Source organism: Melopsittacus undulatus, chromosome 2 (genome assembly GCF_012275295.1).
Source record: "Melopsittacus undulatus isolate bMelUnd1 chromosome 2, bMelUnd1.mat.Z, whole genome shotgun sequence".
Classification (NCBI taxonomy): domain Eukaryota; kingdom Metazoa; phylum Chordata; class Aves; order Psittaciformes; family Psittaculidae; genus Melopsittacus; species Melopsittacus undulatus.
The window spans coordinates 1-16,066 of NC_047528.1; the positions used below are offsets into that span (position 1 = coordinate 1).

General features: G+C 46.8%; 1 protein-coding gene across 1 annotated transcript; it reads right to left on the reverse strand.

Annotated features, from left to right (window-relative positions):
* Window positions 1-903: 903 nt before the first annotated feature.
* LOC101878546 (tRNA wybutosine-synthesizing protein 4) lies at window positions 904-10,855 on the reverse strand (the record flags this gene model as incomplete). The annotated part of the gene is made up of 9 exons (XM_034072708.1): window positions 10,793-10,855; window positions 10,395-10,525; window positions 9,357-9,438; window positions 8,880-9,060; window positions 6,638-6,794; window positions 5,433-5,622; window positions 4,916-5,023; window positions 4,718-4,808; window positions 904-1,152 (listed from the first exon to the last, which is right to left on the reverse strand). Coding segments are annotated over exons 1-9 (1,228 nt in total), but the record flags the coding sequence as incomplete, so codon positions are not given.
* Between the last annotated feature and the right edge of the window lie 5,211 nt (window positions 10,856-16,066).

The following is a 16,066-nucleotide window of genomic DNA, read 5'->3' on the forward strand; positions in this document are numbered from 1 at the left end:
ATCAAGTTTATAGAATTTTAGAGTCACTTAAGTTGGAAAAGACCCTTAATATCATCAAATCCAAACATAAGCATAACACTGTCAAGTCTATCAAGTCTACCACTACACCATGTCCGTACTACACCATGAGTACACCACATCTACATATCTTTTAAATACCTCCAGGGATGGTGACTCCACCACTGCCCTGGGCAGCCTGTTCCAATGCTCAATAACCCTTTTCAGGAAGAAATTATTCCTGATCTCCACCTAAATTGCCCCTGGCGCACTCTGAAGCCATTTCCTCTGTCCCTTGCTCCCTGGGAGCAGAGAGCAGCCCCCTCCTGGCTCCATCCTCCTGGCAGGCACTTGGAGGGAGCCATCAGGTCCCCCCGAGCCTTCTCTTCTCCAGACCAACCCCCCAGCTCCCTCAGCCATTCCCCATCACCCTTGGGCTCCAGGCCCTGCACCAGCTCCATTCCCTTCTCTGGCCCCGCTCCAGCCCCTCAATGTCTCTCTTGGAGTGAGGGGCCCAGAACTGAACACAGGATTTGAGGTGCAGCCTCACCAGTGCCCAGTGCAGGGGCACAATCCCTGCCCTGGCCCTGCTGCTGCACTGGTGCTGATACAGGCCAGGATATTGGGAGCTTCCTGGCTGTCTGGACACAAGCTGCTCATGTTCAGCACCATCAATCAGCACCTCTAGGTCCTTCTCCATTAAGAACTTTCCAGCCACTCTCCCCCAAGCCTGGAGTGTTCCATGAGGTTGTGGCCCAAGCACAGGACCTAACACTTAGCATTGAGAACCTTCAGATTTCTTATACTGCCAGCATAATTGTATTGTGACATTAGGTTTCCACTAGACATGATTCATTGTCAAACAAGAACATCTTCCTTACACCTGACACCAGTATGAGAACTCACCCCATCTTTTATCAGTACTTTCTTTCTTTACACAGCCAGCTTTCCAGCAGCCTGCATGTTTTATTAGCACATGAAAATTCCTCATCCGGCAGTGCTGTCCATCCTCCTCCCCAAAGCCTCCAGTGGTGAGGATCACATCGCGTTTTAGAAGAACAGAGTGGTGACCATAACGTCTCAACCCGGAAGTGTCAGAGCACATTGCACGCACCGCAGGGACACTTCCAGCCATCTCAACAGCACCATGAGGAACTGTAAGCCAGAGAGAACCAAAGAACTCAGCATAAACAAGAACCAAGGAGTACATTTTAAATGAGAGATTAAGCAAATCTTCAGCTTTTCAAGAAGAAAAGATTGTGAAGCAACTTCAGAGCACAGAGAATCCGACCTGCCCTAGAAATCAAACTGTAATGGTTTAAACTGCCATTGTGCCAACTTGCAACCTCTGCTCCCTCAACTCCTGACATGGTTCTGAGACTACTTTAATGTGGTGGAGTAATACTTACTAAGAGACTGCAGTGTCCTGAACTGCTGTAGCAAGACAGGAATCACTGCAACAACATCAAAAAGAATACTTTTCTGATGAAGACAATAGCTGGCTACTTAAATAGCAGAAACAAGCAGAAAACGGGGCCTGGAAGCTGGATTTCGAAGTTTCTTGCTAGATTTTGATCCTACCTTCACAAAAGCATTGAAACAAAGTCCTAAAGTGTGACAAGTAATCTCTATTAATTCCAATAGTCCCATTATAAGAGAGTATTTTCAGTCGTCTAAATATTTTCTCCCTAAATCCTCTATCACTTAGTATGAAACAAGATCACATCACAGGACTCTAGTACACCTGTGCATTATACAAATTGTTTTCTTTTAATCAGTTTCTTTGTTTTAATCAAGAGTCATATCCTCATGCTGTAAGAGATGATGAGGTGGAGCAGAAGCAGTTCTCAATCTACTTTTTGTATGCCATACCCAGGAAGATTGTACCAAATGTTGTTTAGTACATGACATTACTTTCTATTGTTTGATGACTGCATCTCCTTGGGCTCACACCTTTCTACAGATGCATCTTTTTAAGACTGAGGGGTTTTCATTCTAGAAAATATATTTCCCATGCTCTGTTTTGAAGATACAGGACTTGCAGCTCTCTTAAACAGGGACCTAAATCTAATTGAGAGGATCGCTGGGGCAGAGACTGGTATTGGAGATCAACCTTTTCCCATTCCCAGTAAAAAATGTCTAAACAACGATAATTTATTTGACTTTGAAGGCTCTTGCTATCAGTTGTGAATACAACAGAGACAGTAGCAGCAAGACCCTATTCATGTCTCTAACAAATGAAGTGTCTTCACTGTATTAATGTCAGTTAAGCAAATGTCAGATATTATTTCTTCTTGTTAACTTAAGTATAGATCCTACACGTTCAGAAACCTTTAAGCTTATAACATCAGGACCAGTGACAATCACACAATACACTTAACCACATGAACATTCACTTAGTTTTGATTTCACTACATGTTTTCAAATATAATCAAGATACAATACAATTAATTCAGTGGCCCTGTTGGCTTAAGGAATGCCATCTGCCCTATCCTTTTCCAACTGTTTTTCCTTCTCCCTAGAACTCGGATTTCATCTTTCAGTTGCAGTTAGAACTACTTGTGGAGCTATACTGTGAACAAGACTAGTCTCAAGAGAGCAGGCTTTGGCCTCTTCAGGAACCTGCTTAGTAAGGTTCCATGTGATATAGCCCTAGAGGGCAGGGGGCCCAAGACTGTTGGTTGATATTCAAGGATCACCTGCTACAAGCTCAGGAGTGTTCCACCCCAACTAGAAGGAAGTGCAGCAGGAGGGCCAGGAGACCTCCTTGGATAGATAAGGAGCTGCTGAAGAAACTTCAAAGGGAAAAAGAGGCTTATAAAAAGTGGAAGCAAGGATAGCTGGCCTGGGAAGAATACAGAGATGTTGTCTGGGAAGCTAGGGACCAGGTTAGGAAAGCTAAGGCCCAGTCAGAATTAAACTTGGCTAGGGATGTGAAAGATAACAAGAAGGGATTCTATAATTACACTGCAAATAAAAGACAGACGAGGGACAACATGGGCCCTCTCCGGAAACTATCAAGAGAACCATCTACCTGGATTTGGAGAAGGCTGAGGTTCTGAATGACTTCTTTGTCTCAGTCTTCACTGGCAAATGCTCTGACCACACCAACCAAGTCTTGGAAGGCAGACGCAGGGACTGTGAGAATGATGACCCTAGGTCCACTGTAGGAGAGGATCTGGTTCGAGACCATCAAGAACCTGAATGTGCACAAGTCCATGGGACCTGAGGATATCCATCCACAGGTCCTGAAGGAGCTGGCAAATGAAGCTGCTAAGCCACTGTCTATCATATTTGAACAATCATGGCAGTCAGGTGAAGTTCCTGACAACTGGAAAAAGGGAAATATAACCCCCATGTTCAAGAAGGGGAAAATGGATGACCCGGGGAATTACAGAGCAGTCAGTGTCACCTCTGTGCCTGGCAAAATCTGGGAGCAGATTCTCTTGGAAGGCATGCTAGGGCACATGAGAAACAACAAGGTGCTTGGTGACAGCCAGCATGGCTTCACTAGGGGGAAATCCTGCCTGACCAATTTGGTGGCCTCCTACGATGGAGCTATGGAACTGATGGACAGGGGTAGAGCAATTGATGTCATCTACCTAGACTTGAGCAAAGCGTTTGACACTGTCCCACACAACATCCTTTGTCTCTAAACTGGAGAGACATGAGGATGATCAGGGGACTGGAGCACCTCCTGTATGGAGACAGGCTGAGAAAGCTGAGGCTGTTCAGCCTGGAGAAGCTGCATGGAGACGTCACAGCAGCCTTCCACTATCTGACAGGGGTCTATAGACATGCTGGGGACGGACTCTTTATTAGGGACTGTAGTGATAGGACAAGGGGTGACGGGTTAAAACTTATACAGGGGAAATTTAGATTGGATGTAAGGAAGAAATTCTTTACTGTAAGGGTGGTGAGGCACTGGAATGGGTTGTCCTGGGACATTGTGAATGCTCCATCCCTGGCAGTGTTCAAGGCCAGGTTCGATGAAGCCTTGGGTGGTATGGTTTAGCGGGAGGTATCCCTGCCCATGGCAGGGGGGTTGGAACCAAATGATCTTGAGGTCTTTTCCAACCCAAACTATTCTATGATTCTATGAAGAAGTTCTTTACTGTAAGGGTGCTGAGGCACTGGAACGGGCTGCCCAGGGAAGTTGTGAATGCTCCATCCTTGGCAGTGTTCAAGGCCAGGCTGTCCAGAGCCCTGGGTGACACGGTTTACTGTCAGGTGTCCCTGCTCATGGCAGGGGTTGGAACTAGATGATCTTAAGGTCCTTTCCAACCCTAACTCGTCTATGATTCTATGATTTTACATAAACTGTAACAACCTTTTGGGAGCTGAAAGAACAGAATGGCTCAGAGAGCCATACGGAGGTAAGTGGGAATACATTGAAAACAGAGAGTCTGTGGGATCCCCAAAATAGGAGGAGGAGCATGGCAGACTGGCATTGCAATGCACTGGAAGGCCCCATGTATAAACAGAAGGAAGAGCTGTTCAGACTGGAAGGTTCAATAATCTGGAAGAATGAAACTGGTCAGAATCACCAGCGTCAGGACATTGCCCTGGCCTCACTATGGGCAGCAGAATCAGAAAGATGGAGAAAGCTACTCGGATGATGCATCTGATCAGTTCCTTCCAGGGTTTTACTGTCTCCTAAAACCCCTCAAGGAAGTCTGCACGAGATGAATGAATACTACAAAAACTAGTGGGTATGTACCTGTCATACTGGGCAACAGCGGAGTCCAGGAAGGTTCCATCCCCTTTGATGCAGCCAGGACAAAGTAATGGGCACATTTCAGATGCCATTCCTGCCGAAAGAAAAAAACAAAACTAATCTCCCTCAAAAATCTGAAGAGCAAGCAGCAGGAAGGAGCTACTAGACAGGTCACTGGTGTTCAGAATAAAGGAGGGTTACCTCATATTCATCAAAAGGCTCCAGAGTCTGCACTCTTTGCTGCTCATCTTCTGGAATACAACAGGTAAAAAACTCATTCATATCCATGACACTGCATTCAGTCCAGCCCTGAAACAGAAATCCCTCAAAATGATTACCTCAGAAGGACACACTCACTTCCCACAAGAAAATTAAGACCCTAAATTAAACACCTGCATAAAAACCATAAGCTGTCTAGCTGGAACAACAGCATCCCAGAATCTGGTGAGGATAGGTCTCTTACCTGTAAAGCTCTTAGAAACTTAATTTGTTATATCAAAAGTCTTAAAGGAACCCATCCTGCCTTAATACCATACAGAAAGGAGGCTGCAAGTTGGTTGGAAGAACCTTCAAATGACTAGTCATGCTAATAGAAAAGGCAGTGCCCTGGCCCTCTTGGTTTCAACCCATAACTGACACAGCTTATGACTTCCCGAATTATTTCATGTGACAGTCTGTCCCAGGTGCTTCATGTGTGCCCAGTGCTGCAGGTACTCACCTTTGCCAAGAAGCGCTTCTGCTGTGCCTCACAATCAGGGTACTCTGCCACAGAATGAAGTGTAGAGTTCAGCTGGTTAAAATGCTGCTGCATGACTTGTCCAAAGGGGTCCCTTGGGTGCATCTGCTCATACAGCAGAAAGCACGCCCGAGAGAAATGCTCTGCTGCCCACTGAATCAGGGCGTCAGACCTGTCAGGCAGATTGTACCTCAGAAATCAAACAGTTGAGGGCCCACTTATCAATAGCAGATGCAGTTTACCTTCGTGCAACACCATAAAGCATGCTATTAAGGCATCCTAACAGAGGCAATACACAAGACAGAATCCTGTGCTGGGGACTTATGAACATCTCCCTCATCTGTGCAGAGAATTCAGGGGATGAGAAAACAAAAAAACTCAAAAGCACTCTTTCAAGGTTTCTCTTTTTTTTCACCTCCATTTTAATATGCTATGTGGACAGATTACCTCATCACAATCATGATACAAGGAGCTGCTCAGCACTGCCACAGAATTCCTGAGGCTAGGTACAAGACAGAAGTTCTTATAACAGGACAGCCGCAGGTGACATACATACAACTGTCCTGGGTTCAGCAGTAGCAGTCATTTTTTCTCCTCCTTGGTAGCTGGTGCAGTGCTGTGGTTTGACTTTCGGGCTGGGAACGTTGTGATAGTATGTTTTGAGTTACTGCTCAAATGTTTGGTTTGTCCAAGGACTTTGTTAGTCTCATGCTCTGCAGGGAAGGAGGGGAGGCTGGGAGGAAGGAGAGACAGGACACCTGAGCCAGGCTAGCCAAAGAGGTATTCCATACCATAGCACGTCATACCCAGGATGTAACCGGGAGTTACCCGGGAAGGGCTGGAGACTCTGGGGGGATGGAGGAGGTATCAGTCGGTGCTCGGTCGGGCAGGGTGGGGTGAGTTATGGGTTGGTGGCTGGTGAGGTGCTGTATTCTCTGCACTTGTTATTGGCTTTATCATTATTATTTGTAGTAGTAGTAGCAGTAGTGATTTATGTTGTGCTTTAGTTATTAAACTGTGCTTATCTCAACCCGTGGGGGCTACATGCTTTGGATTCTCCTTCCTAACTCTCCGGGAGTTGGGGAAGCAAGGGGGGGGGTGAGTGAACGAACTGTGCGATTTGGGTTTAAACCACGACTTACTCTTTTCATTTCACCACCTAGCTAACAGGGGAAAACTCAACTGACCTGTGATTTTCCATGTAGGTGAGCACCACCTCTGCTATGAAGAGGGTGGTGATTTCAGTGTCCAATCCTGCTTCCTCCAGGACTCTCTCCAGCTGAGACAGCTCTGATAAGTCCACTCCCAGTAATTTATAATCCTTTCCAGAAAAGGTAACGGCTCCTTGGAGATAAAAATGGTACAATCTCACTGCAGTGCAGATGTCATACTGAGACCAAAGGGGACACAGAGGAAAATCAACCCCACAGGCAATTGCTCACAAGGCTGGGCCCACAAACTCAATTTCTTTGCAACATGTACAAGAAAGTCCCCATCACTAAATGAACCATAATGGGATAGTGCCAAGAAGTGATCCATTAAATGCAGATCAAAAACTCCATTATTCCTAATGCAAATTTCACCTGCAGATTTCAACAGAATTATCACACTTGCTGTAACAGAACTTTATTGTATTTAACATTTTTATAGAACCAGTATCAAATCTGAAGGACTCTTATCTACAGACTTTTCAGTTTAGGCAAGTGAAGTACCATTGCTTTGATAGGGTACAAATGATTTGCCTCACAACCATAAAACCATCCTCAAGCTTTTGGAGGTTGGTTGGTTTGCTTGTTTTTTAAATAGATGTCATGTCTGTAAATGGCACTGAATCCTGACACAGCATGTGCTGGTGCTCTGTAAACACTGGGGGGAGTCTCACACACGTCCGTTTTTAGAAATTAGTCCAAATATATACTTTGCAAGCATCATCCTGGTGTATCTCTGTACTCAACAAGAACATCATAAGTTACAGCTGCTGACCTGTTTCAACCAAATCATAAAGAAACTGTAAAGTACCTTTAGAAATCACCTACTCTTGTACCAGTGCAATCCAACAAGGCTGCCAATATTTTAAACATGTGAATGAATTCAAGAGGAAACTGAACAATCTCATGGAAGAGCTCACTAAGATATGTCCAGCTGCTCATGGGAGGCAGAGATTTGTGCTCTGCACCTATCTCTGTACCTGTCTTCAGTGGGCATTTCAATTGATTATTATAGCCACATAGCAGCTTGCATTTGTTCTCACTGAATTTCATTCCACGTTTGAGAGATCATTTGTCCTGGGTTCAGGACACCATCCATGTACTTTATCAAAATCCTACTCTCATCTCCCCATTTCCTTCTGGTTTATTGCATTTTCAACTTCTATAGCATATCATCTAGAACATGAATGGAAACCTTGAAGGAAATCAGATGCAGGAGAAACCTCTTGTGAACCCCATACTTTACATTCCTTCATGTTGCCACTGAATTGCCCCATAGTACTTAACCAGCATAATAATCCTTTCAGTTCTGCGTCTATTCTACAGTAATTACATAAGGCTCAGTTTTTTCCCTCCATTGGAAAGAGAAAAAAAAAAGTCAGATAACACAACAACACATATTTTATTACAGTCAAGACACCCAAGAGTCCTCTCTTCTCTCCTATCCAAAAAGCCCATAAATCACAGCATAATTTAGGTCAAAATGGGCCTTTGAAGATCATCTAATCCAACTCCTTGCTCACAGCAGAGTTACCTGTAGCAGGTTGCTAAAGGCTTTCTCCAGTCAACTATCTATCTCCGGGGTGGAGATTTCACCACCTTTACGGGCAATCTATCCCTGTTTTTAACTACTCACATGGCAGCAGGATAGGTGAGGAAACAACAAAAACCATGCAACACTTTTATTATACTTGCAACCACTGCCCGTTGACTGTTTGCTTCCTGTGTCCAGGAAAAACTGGCTCCATCTTGTCTACACTTTCCTGTTAGGTAGCTGAAGACTGCAAGACTCACCTCCCTCCCAACCTCTTCTTCCTAAGGCTGAACAAACCCAGCTCTCCCAGCCTCCCCTCCTGCAAAATGTCCTCCACCATTTAATCATTCTCATGACGTCTCACTGGACATACTGCAGTTTTCCACTGTCTCTGTACCACAGAGCCCAAAGCTGGACACAGTACTTCAGAAATTGTATCAGAAAGAAACTGAACTTGGTTTGATACAATCTGCTCCTGGCAAATCCCTCTGGCAGCTGCACATCTTCTTGGTGCCTCCCAGTGCTACAAACAATTCATTAGGTCCAAAGTTTTTCAGAAAATGAACATCTTTTCACTTACAACTCTGCAGCTCCTCTGTCATCATATCTTGCTTTGTAAAGGCTGAAGCTGTTTGCTTCTTCTAAACATTTAGTACCTACAAAACCTTCCTTCTATAAATATCATACCTAATCCTTCCCCTTCACTGCTTCCCACCAGTGCCGACAACTCTTCTATTCTTTTGATCAGAGCAGCTTTTTGGCATGCCACATCTGGGAAATCCACCTCATATACCACAGTGTGATGCAGAAGACCCATGTCCTTCAAACGGAAGTATAATGAGTCAAAGCCAGCACCTAAAGACAAGATCTGCAGAGAAGGCATCATAAGAAGTTATATCCTGACCATCCAGGTGTAAAAAGCATTCAATAACATCACTTTGCAGAGTGACAAAATCACGCAAGCTCCTGCAAGAGGCAGAAGAAATTTTTGTAGGTATTGCCCCCTCCCAGCTAGGTCTGTCAAAGCAATAAAGGCCAGGCACAGTAGTGCCAGGCAGATTGTCTTGCTCTTGTGGGAAAGGGTCACAACAGATGCACCAAGCCAGAAAGGCTTGTCAGGCACACAGTGGAAACTGCCACTACACCCAGACAAGGGAAATGCACCTGTGTCCTAGGGTGGCTTTGGGTCTTCAGCAGGAAGTCTTGAACACAGTGATCTATAGCACGGGCACGGATGTAATAACCCCTGTGGAATGAAATTCAGTTGTAATCAGGAATGCTGCTTCTCCAGCACTGGCATCCCACACTTCACAGAACTCTCTTTTTCCCCTCTCTTGGTTTCTACCCACTGAGTTTACGTTTATAGCCCTGCACCGGGAGACGTCTGATGAGTTTGTCCATCTAGAACTTGTTAATAAATACAGATCTCCTGCACTCACAAAATGCTTTACACAACAAGACCATGGATAACCCTTACGTGAGTGGTCAATAACCAAGTTCCTGCCTCAAATCAGATGCCATAACAATATGAAATTAACTCCTGACCTGATGACCACACTTACCTTCACAGGCCTGGAAGCTCTGCTTCAACACACCCCAAATGAAACTCCTTTGGTAATTTGCAGTCTTTCTGACTGCATTAAGCTATTAGTCTCTTATTATGTAAACTCCACTTCCATATCAGCACAGAACCCTTTAACCACATAAAAATATTCATGCTTGTGTCATGCAAAGCTGCAGAGAAGTACTGGTCAGACACCACCGATTCAAAAGGTAATACTGCTGTTCTGAGCCACCAAACACCTTAGTGAAGTTGTAATGTTCTTGAGCAAACCACTGACACGCTAACATTTGTGGTACATTCATTTTTAAATCATGTCTACAGCACTTTCCAGAAGCAGTGAAGACTGGAGCTAGGAACCAGTCAGGTGACATGGTTTTCTCCAAAGCTTCCAGTTTTCACTCCTAAACCGTGTAAAATGCTACCAGCAGTCTGCCGAGGTTACACCAAGAGATGTGTCCCACACGCTGCCGCTCACTACGCTCATGTTCTCAAACACACTTTAAAAAGCTGTGCCTTGACCAGAAGTGACACCCCGAGGACCTGGGGGACCAGCGGACCCCTTCTGCCGCCTGCGAGCCCCACGTACGCCGGCCATGAGGCACCGGGGCCCGGCCGCCAGAGAAGCCCCCACTGCTCACCGGTGGACAAGCGGGGCTCGCCGCCGCCGCCGCCGCCGCCCCAGCAGGAGCCGCAGGAACCGATCCTGGATGTAACCCTGTGCCGCCGCTGAACATTTGCTGACGGCGCTGCTGCCGCCGGTGCCCTGGACCTGCCGGGACACGGACATGGCGCTGGAGTAAGGTCCCGGCACTTCCGACCGACACCGCAGGCCCAGAAGCGCAAGGGCCTGGTGGGGCCAGGCAGCACCGAGGGGACTCCGAGAGCCAGGCGAGGAGAGGGAAGGGCCATTCCCACCGTTCCTGCCGAACGCTGCTCACGTCCCAGCTTCCCCCCGACCCCCAAACCGAGCCCAGGCTCCGCCCCCAGCCGGGGTCCCGTAGAGACACCCGACGGGTCATGGCCGCGGATCACTCACGACGGCAGCGCTCGGGGCTCCGGGACGCCCGCGGCCCATGCTCCTCACAGCAGGACGCCTCGACCGGAAGACACACGCAGGAAGTGACGCACCGCCTCGCACAAACAGTCACAGGCGCATTAGCGGTGAGGAGCTGCCAGCGGAGCACGCCCCCTACCGGGCCCGCCGCTCCCCGCCCCGCCCGCTGCTACATTGCCGGTCCCGCCCCCGGGGCGGCCCCCTGGGGTCCTAGTGCCGGGATCCCGGTCCGGCCGCCCCGCGCTCGGCGCTGCCGCCACGGCCTCCGGTGCACCCGTGAGCGCAAACCTGACCCTAACCAGGCAGCGAGGGAAGGCCGCAAGCACGTCACCATGGCAACGGGCGGCCAGCGTGCGGTGAGCGGAGGGGTCGGGATTGAAGCGCGGAGCAGGAGCTGAGTGAGGAGCGCTCGGGACGGGGAGCGGCTATACGGGACAGGGCGCCCGTGTCCTGCGCGGTGTGCCCGGAGGGTGCAGGGCTCCCAGGGCAAGGCGCCCGTGTCCTGCACGGTGTGCCCGGAGGCTGCAGGGCTCCCAGGGCAAGGCGCCCGTGTCCCTCGCGAGGTGCCCTGCGAGGCGGGATGCCGAGCTCCTCGGCGGGTGCTAGGCCGCGTGCAGCAGAACCTCCGGTAGCTGTGCCCGTGCCCCGTTCGCTGCACTGCGGCTCAGGGTGGCGCTGGTGACCGTGCGTCTGGGACGTGGCGGTGCTGAGGGCAGGCAGGGGCACGGGTCCCTGTGTGAAGGAGGGAAATGTTTCATGTTGTTTGTCGTCAGGATTTGTAGATGGAGTTGCAGAGGAGCCACGGTAGCCTGAGCTGTGTCGGGTGTCATGAGTACTGTGATCACTGTCCTGTTCCATGTCCACTCCACAAATCACTATTCTGTGCATTAAATAATTAGTCTCAAAACGACACTTTCATAAGGAAGGGTCAGTACGGTTATTTCTAACTGGGACCCAGTTAGAAAGCTCAATCCTCAGCCCAGTGCTAGCATTTTATCAACACCCACATACAGATGTATCCCTGAGGCATGTTGTGTTAGTGTTGCCTTTTAGGTGATTCCTGGTGTAGCTGAAGCAGCCGGTCCTTGCTGCTGCAGTCGCAGGGCAGGACACACACAGGTACACTGAAACATTTACTGGACATCTTGGGTTTAGCACATGAACACAGGCCCAAACAGGAGGGTGCTGCTTGTTCAAGGCACCATGTGTGTCCTCCAGGAAGGGAGCCTCTGGGTCAGATTCCCTTGGCAAAGCATGAGGAGGTGGTGTGCAGGTGGTATTTTTGTTTCTATGTCCTTGGTTTGGAAGGGTGTTCTGGAGCCTGATTGCTGTAATTAGATGGAAACCTCCTCCAAATTTCTTGCCACATATATAAATGGCCAATTTATATCCATTTATTCTTGATCCACAGTCTTAATCTAAAATTGTTTCTTTACCTTTCAGGCAGTGACTCCAAGCCAAACAAATTTGTCACCTCGTGGGCTGTGTTTTGGCAGGTTATGGCTAGCTAAGCAAGGTCTGCTAGTGGGAAGTAGAAAGCTTTTAAGAGGCAATGGATGCTGTGCACGGGGCAATGGCTGTCATAGACCTGGCACTTCCCTCTGGTTTGTACATCTTCACACAGAGAGGAAGATGCCTCTTGCCTGATGTGCATGAGCAACCTTCCCCTGCCTGGTTTCTCCTCGCAGTTCTCTGAGGATTCCTCTGGGGCTCTGCATGACATCCAAAGCTTGTGAGGAATGAACAACTTGCCCCAAATAACAGAAAACACATAGCAGAGCAGCACAGGCATCTGGGGGCCCCATCCTACCCCCAACTGGACGGGCACTCTGAGGAGAGGGGAGCCCATAATGAGAAGCATTTGCTACAGCAGCTATCTATAGGCTTTTGTGTTTGGAAGTGAGCAAGGGACAGGCACGGCCCTGCCTGCCTGGCCTCAGAGCTGATGTCAGAGAACCCCAAATGAGTAACAGGGAGTTCTCCAGAGAGCTCAGCACAGCAAAGCTGCCCAGCATGGAAGGTGGGACATCAGCACCACTGAACAAAATCACAGATTAAATGGGAGGTATTGCTCTTTATTCTGTATCCATAGTACCCAGATGCCGGTTTCAATTTAGGTGGGCCAGAGAAGTTTGGACCTTTCTATTGGCTGACTCAGCAACACCATATCTGTGATTCTTGCTATAAGGAAGAGCTGTTCTGCTTTCTTAACTGCTTGGATGCATGCTGAAGGTTATCAGTTGCAGCACAGTCTCTGTATCACCTTGCAGGTGGGAACAGTTCTGGGAATGATGAAAAGGTTACAGATCTGTGTTGTGCTAAGTAGCAGGACTCTACCTTAAAAAATACTGCTATCCAAAATATTTGGTTCTAACACTGATGCTGTCCTGTTGCTCTCAGTTATTGTGAGAGTCGGGGGCTGGATTCATCTGCCAATCTAGGACAATTTGGTAAGAATTGGATCCAGGAGAACATATGGTAGTCAGATCTCAATCATTGTAATATAACACCACAGAAAGGCTTCAGTGACAGGGCAGGGCCTTGCCAGGCTGAGGCCAGTACAGCAAAACACAGAAATAAGCAACATAACTTGTAAATCTTATATGCATATATAATTCCTGAGTGTAACACCTAAATAGTTCACAAAACACATCTGTGTCATCAAAGAGGCTGTGATTAGCAAAACAAGACACAATCACAGAATGATAGAACTGTTTAGGTTGGAGGAGACTCTTAGAGATCATCTAGTTCACCCCTCCTGCCATGGGCAGGGACACCTTTCAGTAGACCAACCTGGCTGAACAATCTGAATGCAATCAAAGAAAGCAATTTCCATATCGTGGTTAAGAATGCAAACATCTCCCTGAAAAATCCATCACTGTCAAGGAAGATGCTGTGATTTTCTCATTCTTTGGTATCCGGTGGAATCTCTTGTCCTTCAAAAAGAATGATGGAAAGGAAGTTTAGAGAATAACCTTGCATACCAACAGCGGTAATTGTGGAAGTGGCGAGAAGAAACAGTCCTGTGTCCTGTCACAGAAGTTAGGAAGTGCAGGAAACAGTTGTGGGGACTTTCAAAAGATAAAAGTGGTTTGTTTTATTTCCTTGTAGAGACTGTAGAGTAGAGAAGGGGAGCTGAGGTTAGGATATGGCTAAAATCCGCTTGGAGGGAGGGATAACATTTGTACCGGCATTATAATGGACTTAGATTTGTAAATCAACAAGGAAAGTGAAAAGAACCAGCTGAGGAGATGCGAGAACACAAAATGTTGAAGTGGGGTTTTGTCCTTTTAGTTTTGTTTTGCAGACATCTTGGACTGAAGGATCTTGGGAAATGACCAGTGCACTGATATTTATGATGAGAATGGCTTGGCTTGTGAAACTGTTGAACACTTAAGACAGTGTCAGTCCTGGGCAAATTAGTGGAAGGGTTGAGTGCACAGCATAAGAGGGAGTGAGGATTGCCATTAACTATACATCCAAGATACATTTCTAAGCAAGATAATTATGTCTGTTTGGAATACCACCAACAACTAGATATGTTGATATCCTAGGAGGTCTGCTTCCGTTTTATTCCCAAGTAATATTGTGGTCTTTTAAAATCTCCTTGTTAATAATTCAGAGCTTCATTAAATGATGCTATCCATTCCATGCCGTAAGGTAAGGCAAGAGCCTTACCTCAGGCACTACTATGCTCAGCTCCCTCTGAAAAACTGCCAGCTTTCTGAAAAATGTCTTGACATCTCCTCCTTGCAGAAGGGATGCTCCTACACTTCACAAGTGATACTGACCTCTCTGCTTCTGTCTGCATGGTGGGAGGCTCTCTTGATCTCCTTACCCACCACAGAGTTCCTCCGCTGCCTGCTGCATTCTCCATCCTCAGTAGCACATTCCCAAATGTGGTGGTGTGTTTACAATCAGTGATCCTCTACATCTTGTAAATGAACATGACTGGGGTAAAGCACCGATGATGCTTCTGAGAGACAGATATGGTACCTTAGGCTGTAGAACACATGTTCATGCTATTCAAAGACCTTATCATACCATCTCTATTTGCTTTTTCTCTCTGAACAGGTCAAACTCCGGTTTGAGTTACTGTCCAGGGTGGATTTTTTTCAAAGAGGTATGAACAAGGTAGGAGCCTTTAAATTCCATTGAAGGACATTTCTGCCTGTGTTTAAAGGCCTGATGTACGGCAGTGCTGCTTGAATCAGCAGGCTGAAACATCTCAAAGCTCCTTTTGTATTTCAGAAAAAAAGACCATGCCTTTTCAACTGCAAAGGATTGGTATTGCATACATATATTTCATTAGTATAATAATTTCTGGCATAATGTTAGTGTTCTGGGATCAGCTTTTCAAACCCATTTGGTTTAGAAGTAAAAAGGAGTTCTGGTTTGAATCTCTTTAGTTTAAAAATGGTTGTAAATTAACCAGGATGGAACTACAAAAGGACTTCTAGAAAATTAAGTCAAATCTGTATTCAGACTGTGAGTAGATTTTATCAGTGTCCAAGGTAGTGGTACCTTCTGTGCTCCTCTGGCAGGTGACGTTATTTCTTACCAGTTTCCTGATGTTTCAAGGTTCACCAGTATTATATTGCCGTGTTTGCTAGCAGACATAGTGCTGCTTTCCCCAGATTAGAATTTCTCATCCATATGATATTAAAACCAGAATCACATTCACCATTTTCTTCCTAGGAGGCTCAGATGAACAGGACTAGCAAAGGGAAAGTCTCTCCAGTGTCCCTACCCCCAGTCTTGCAGCTTCCCGTTGTCTCAGCTTTATCCTGCTATTATCTCTCCTCCCAGGAATACATAACCTAACACAGACATTTAGCTAGACTCCAGGGAGTCTCTGGTCTATGAATTTGGCCTTGTTTATAGCATCTGAGCCACAATGTCATCACTTTGGGGCCTCACACAGAGATGGCAAGCAAGGAAACAATATAAATTATGCTGGCCCCTGCTTTCTTGTGGTGTGATCTGTACTTACCAGAAACTTTGTTCTGGGATGGGAATGGAGAGGGAGGCACTTTCTGTTCTGAGTAGAGAAAGCAATACCAAGGAAGGTTTTGATTATCTCCCATCACAGCAGAGCAGCCCGGCTGCCTGTAGTTGCAGGAGCTGATGAACAGTGCAGTCCCAGCCCAATCTATTGCAGTGAGAAGAGCTGCAGGAATGGAGCATGTTCTCATCCCATGGGAAAAGGGTTCTTGGAGGAGGAGGCCAGATCATAGTAAGATCCATAGTGGAGCT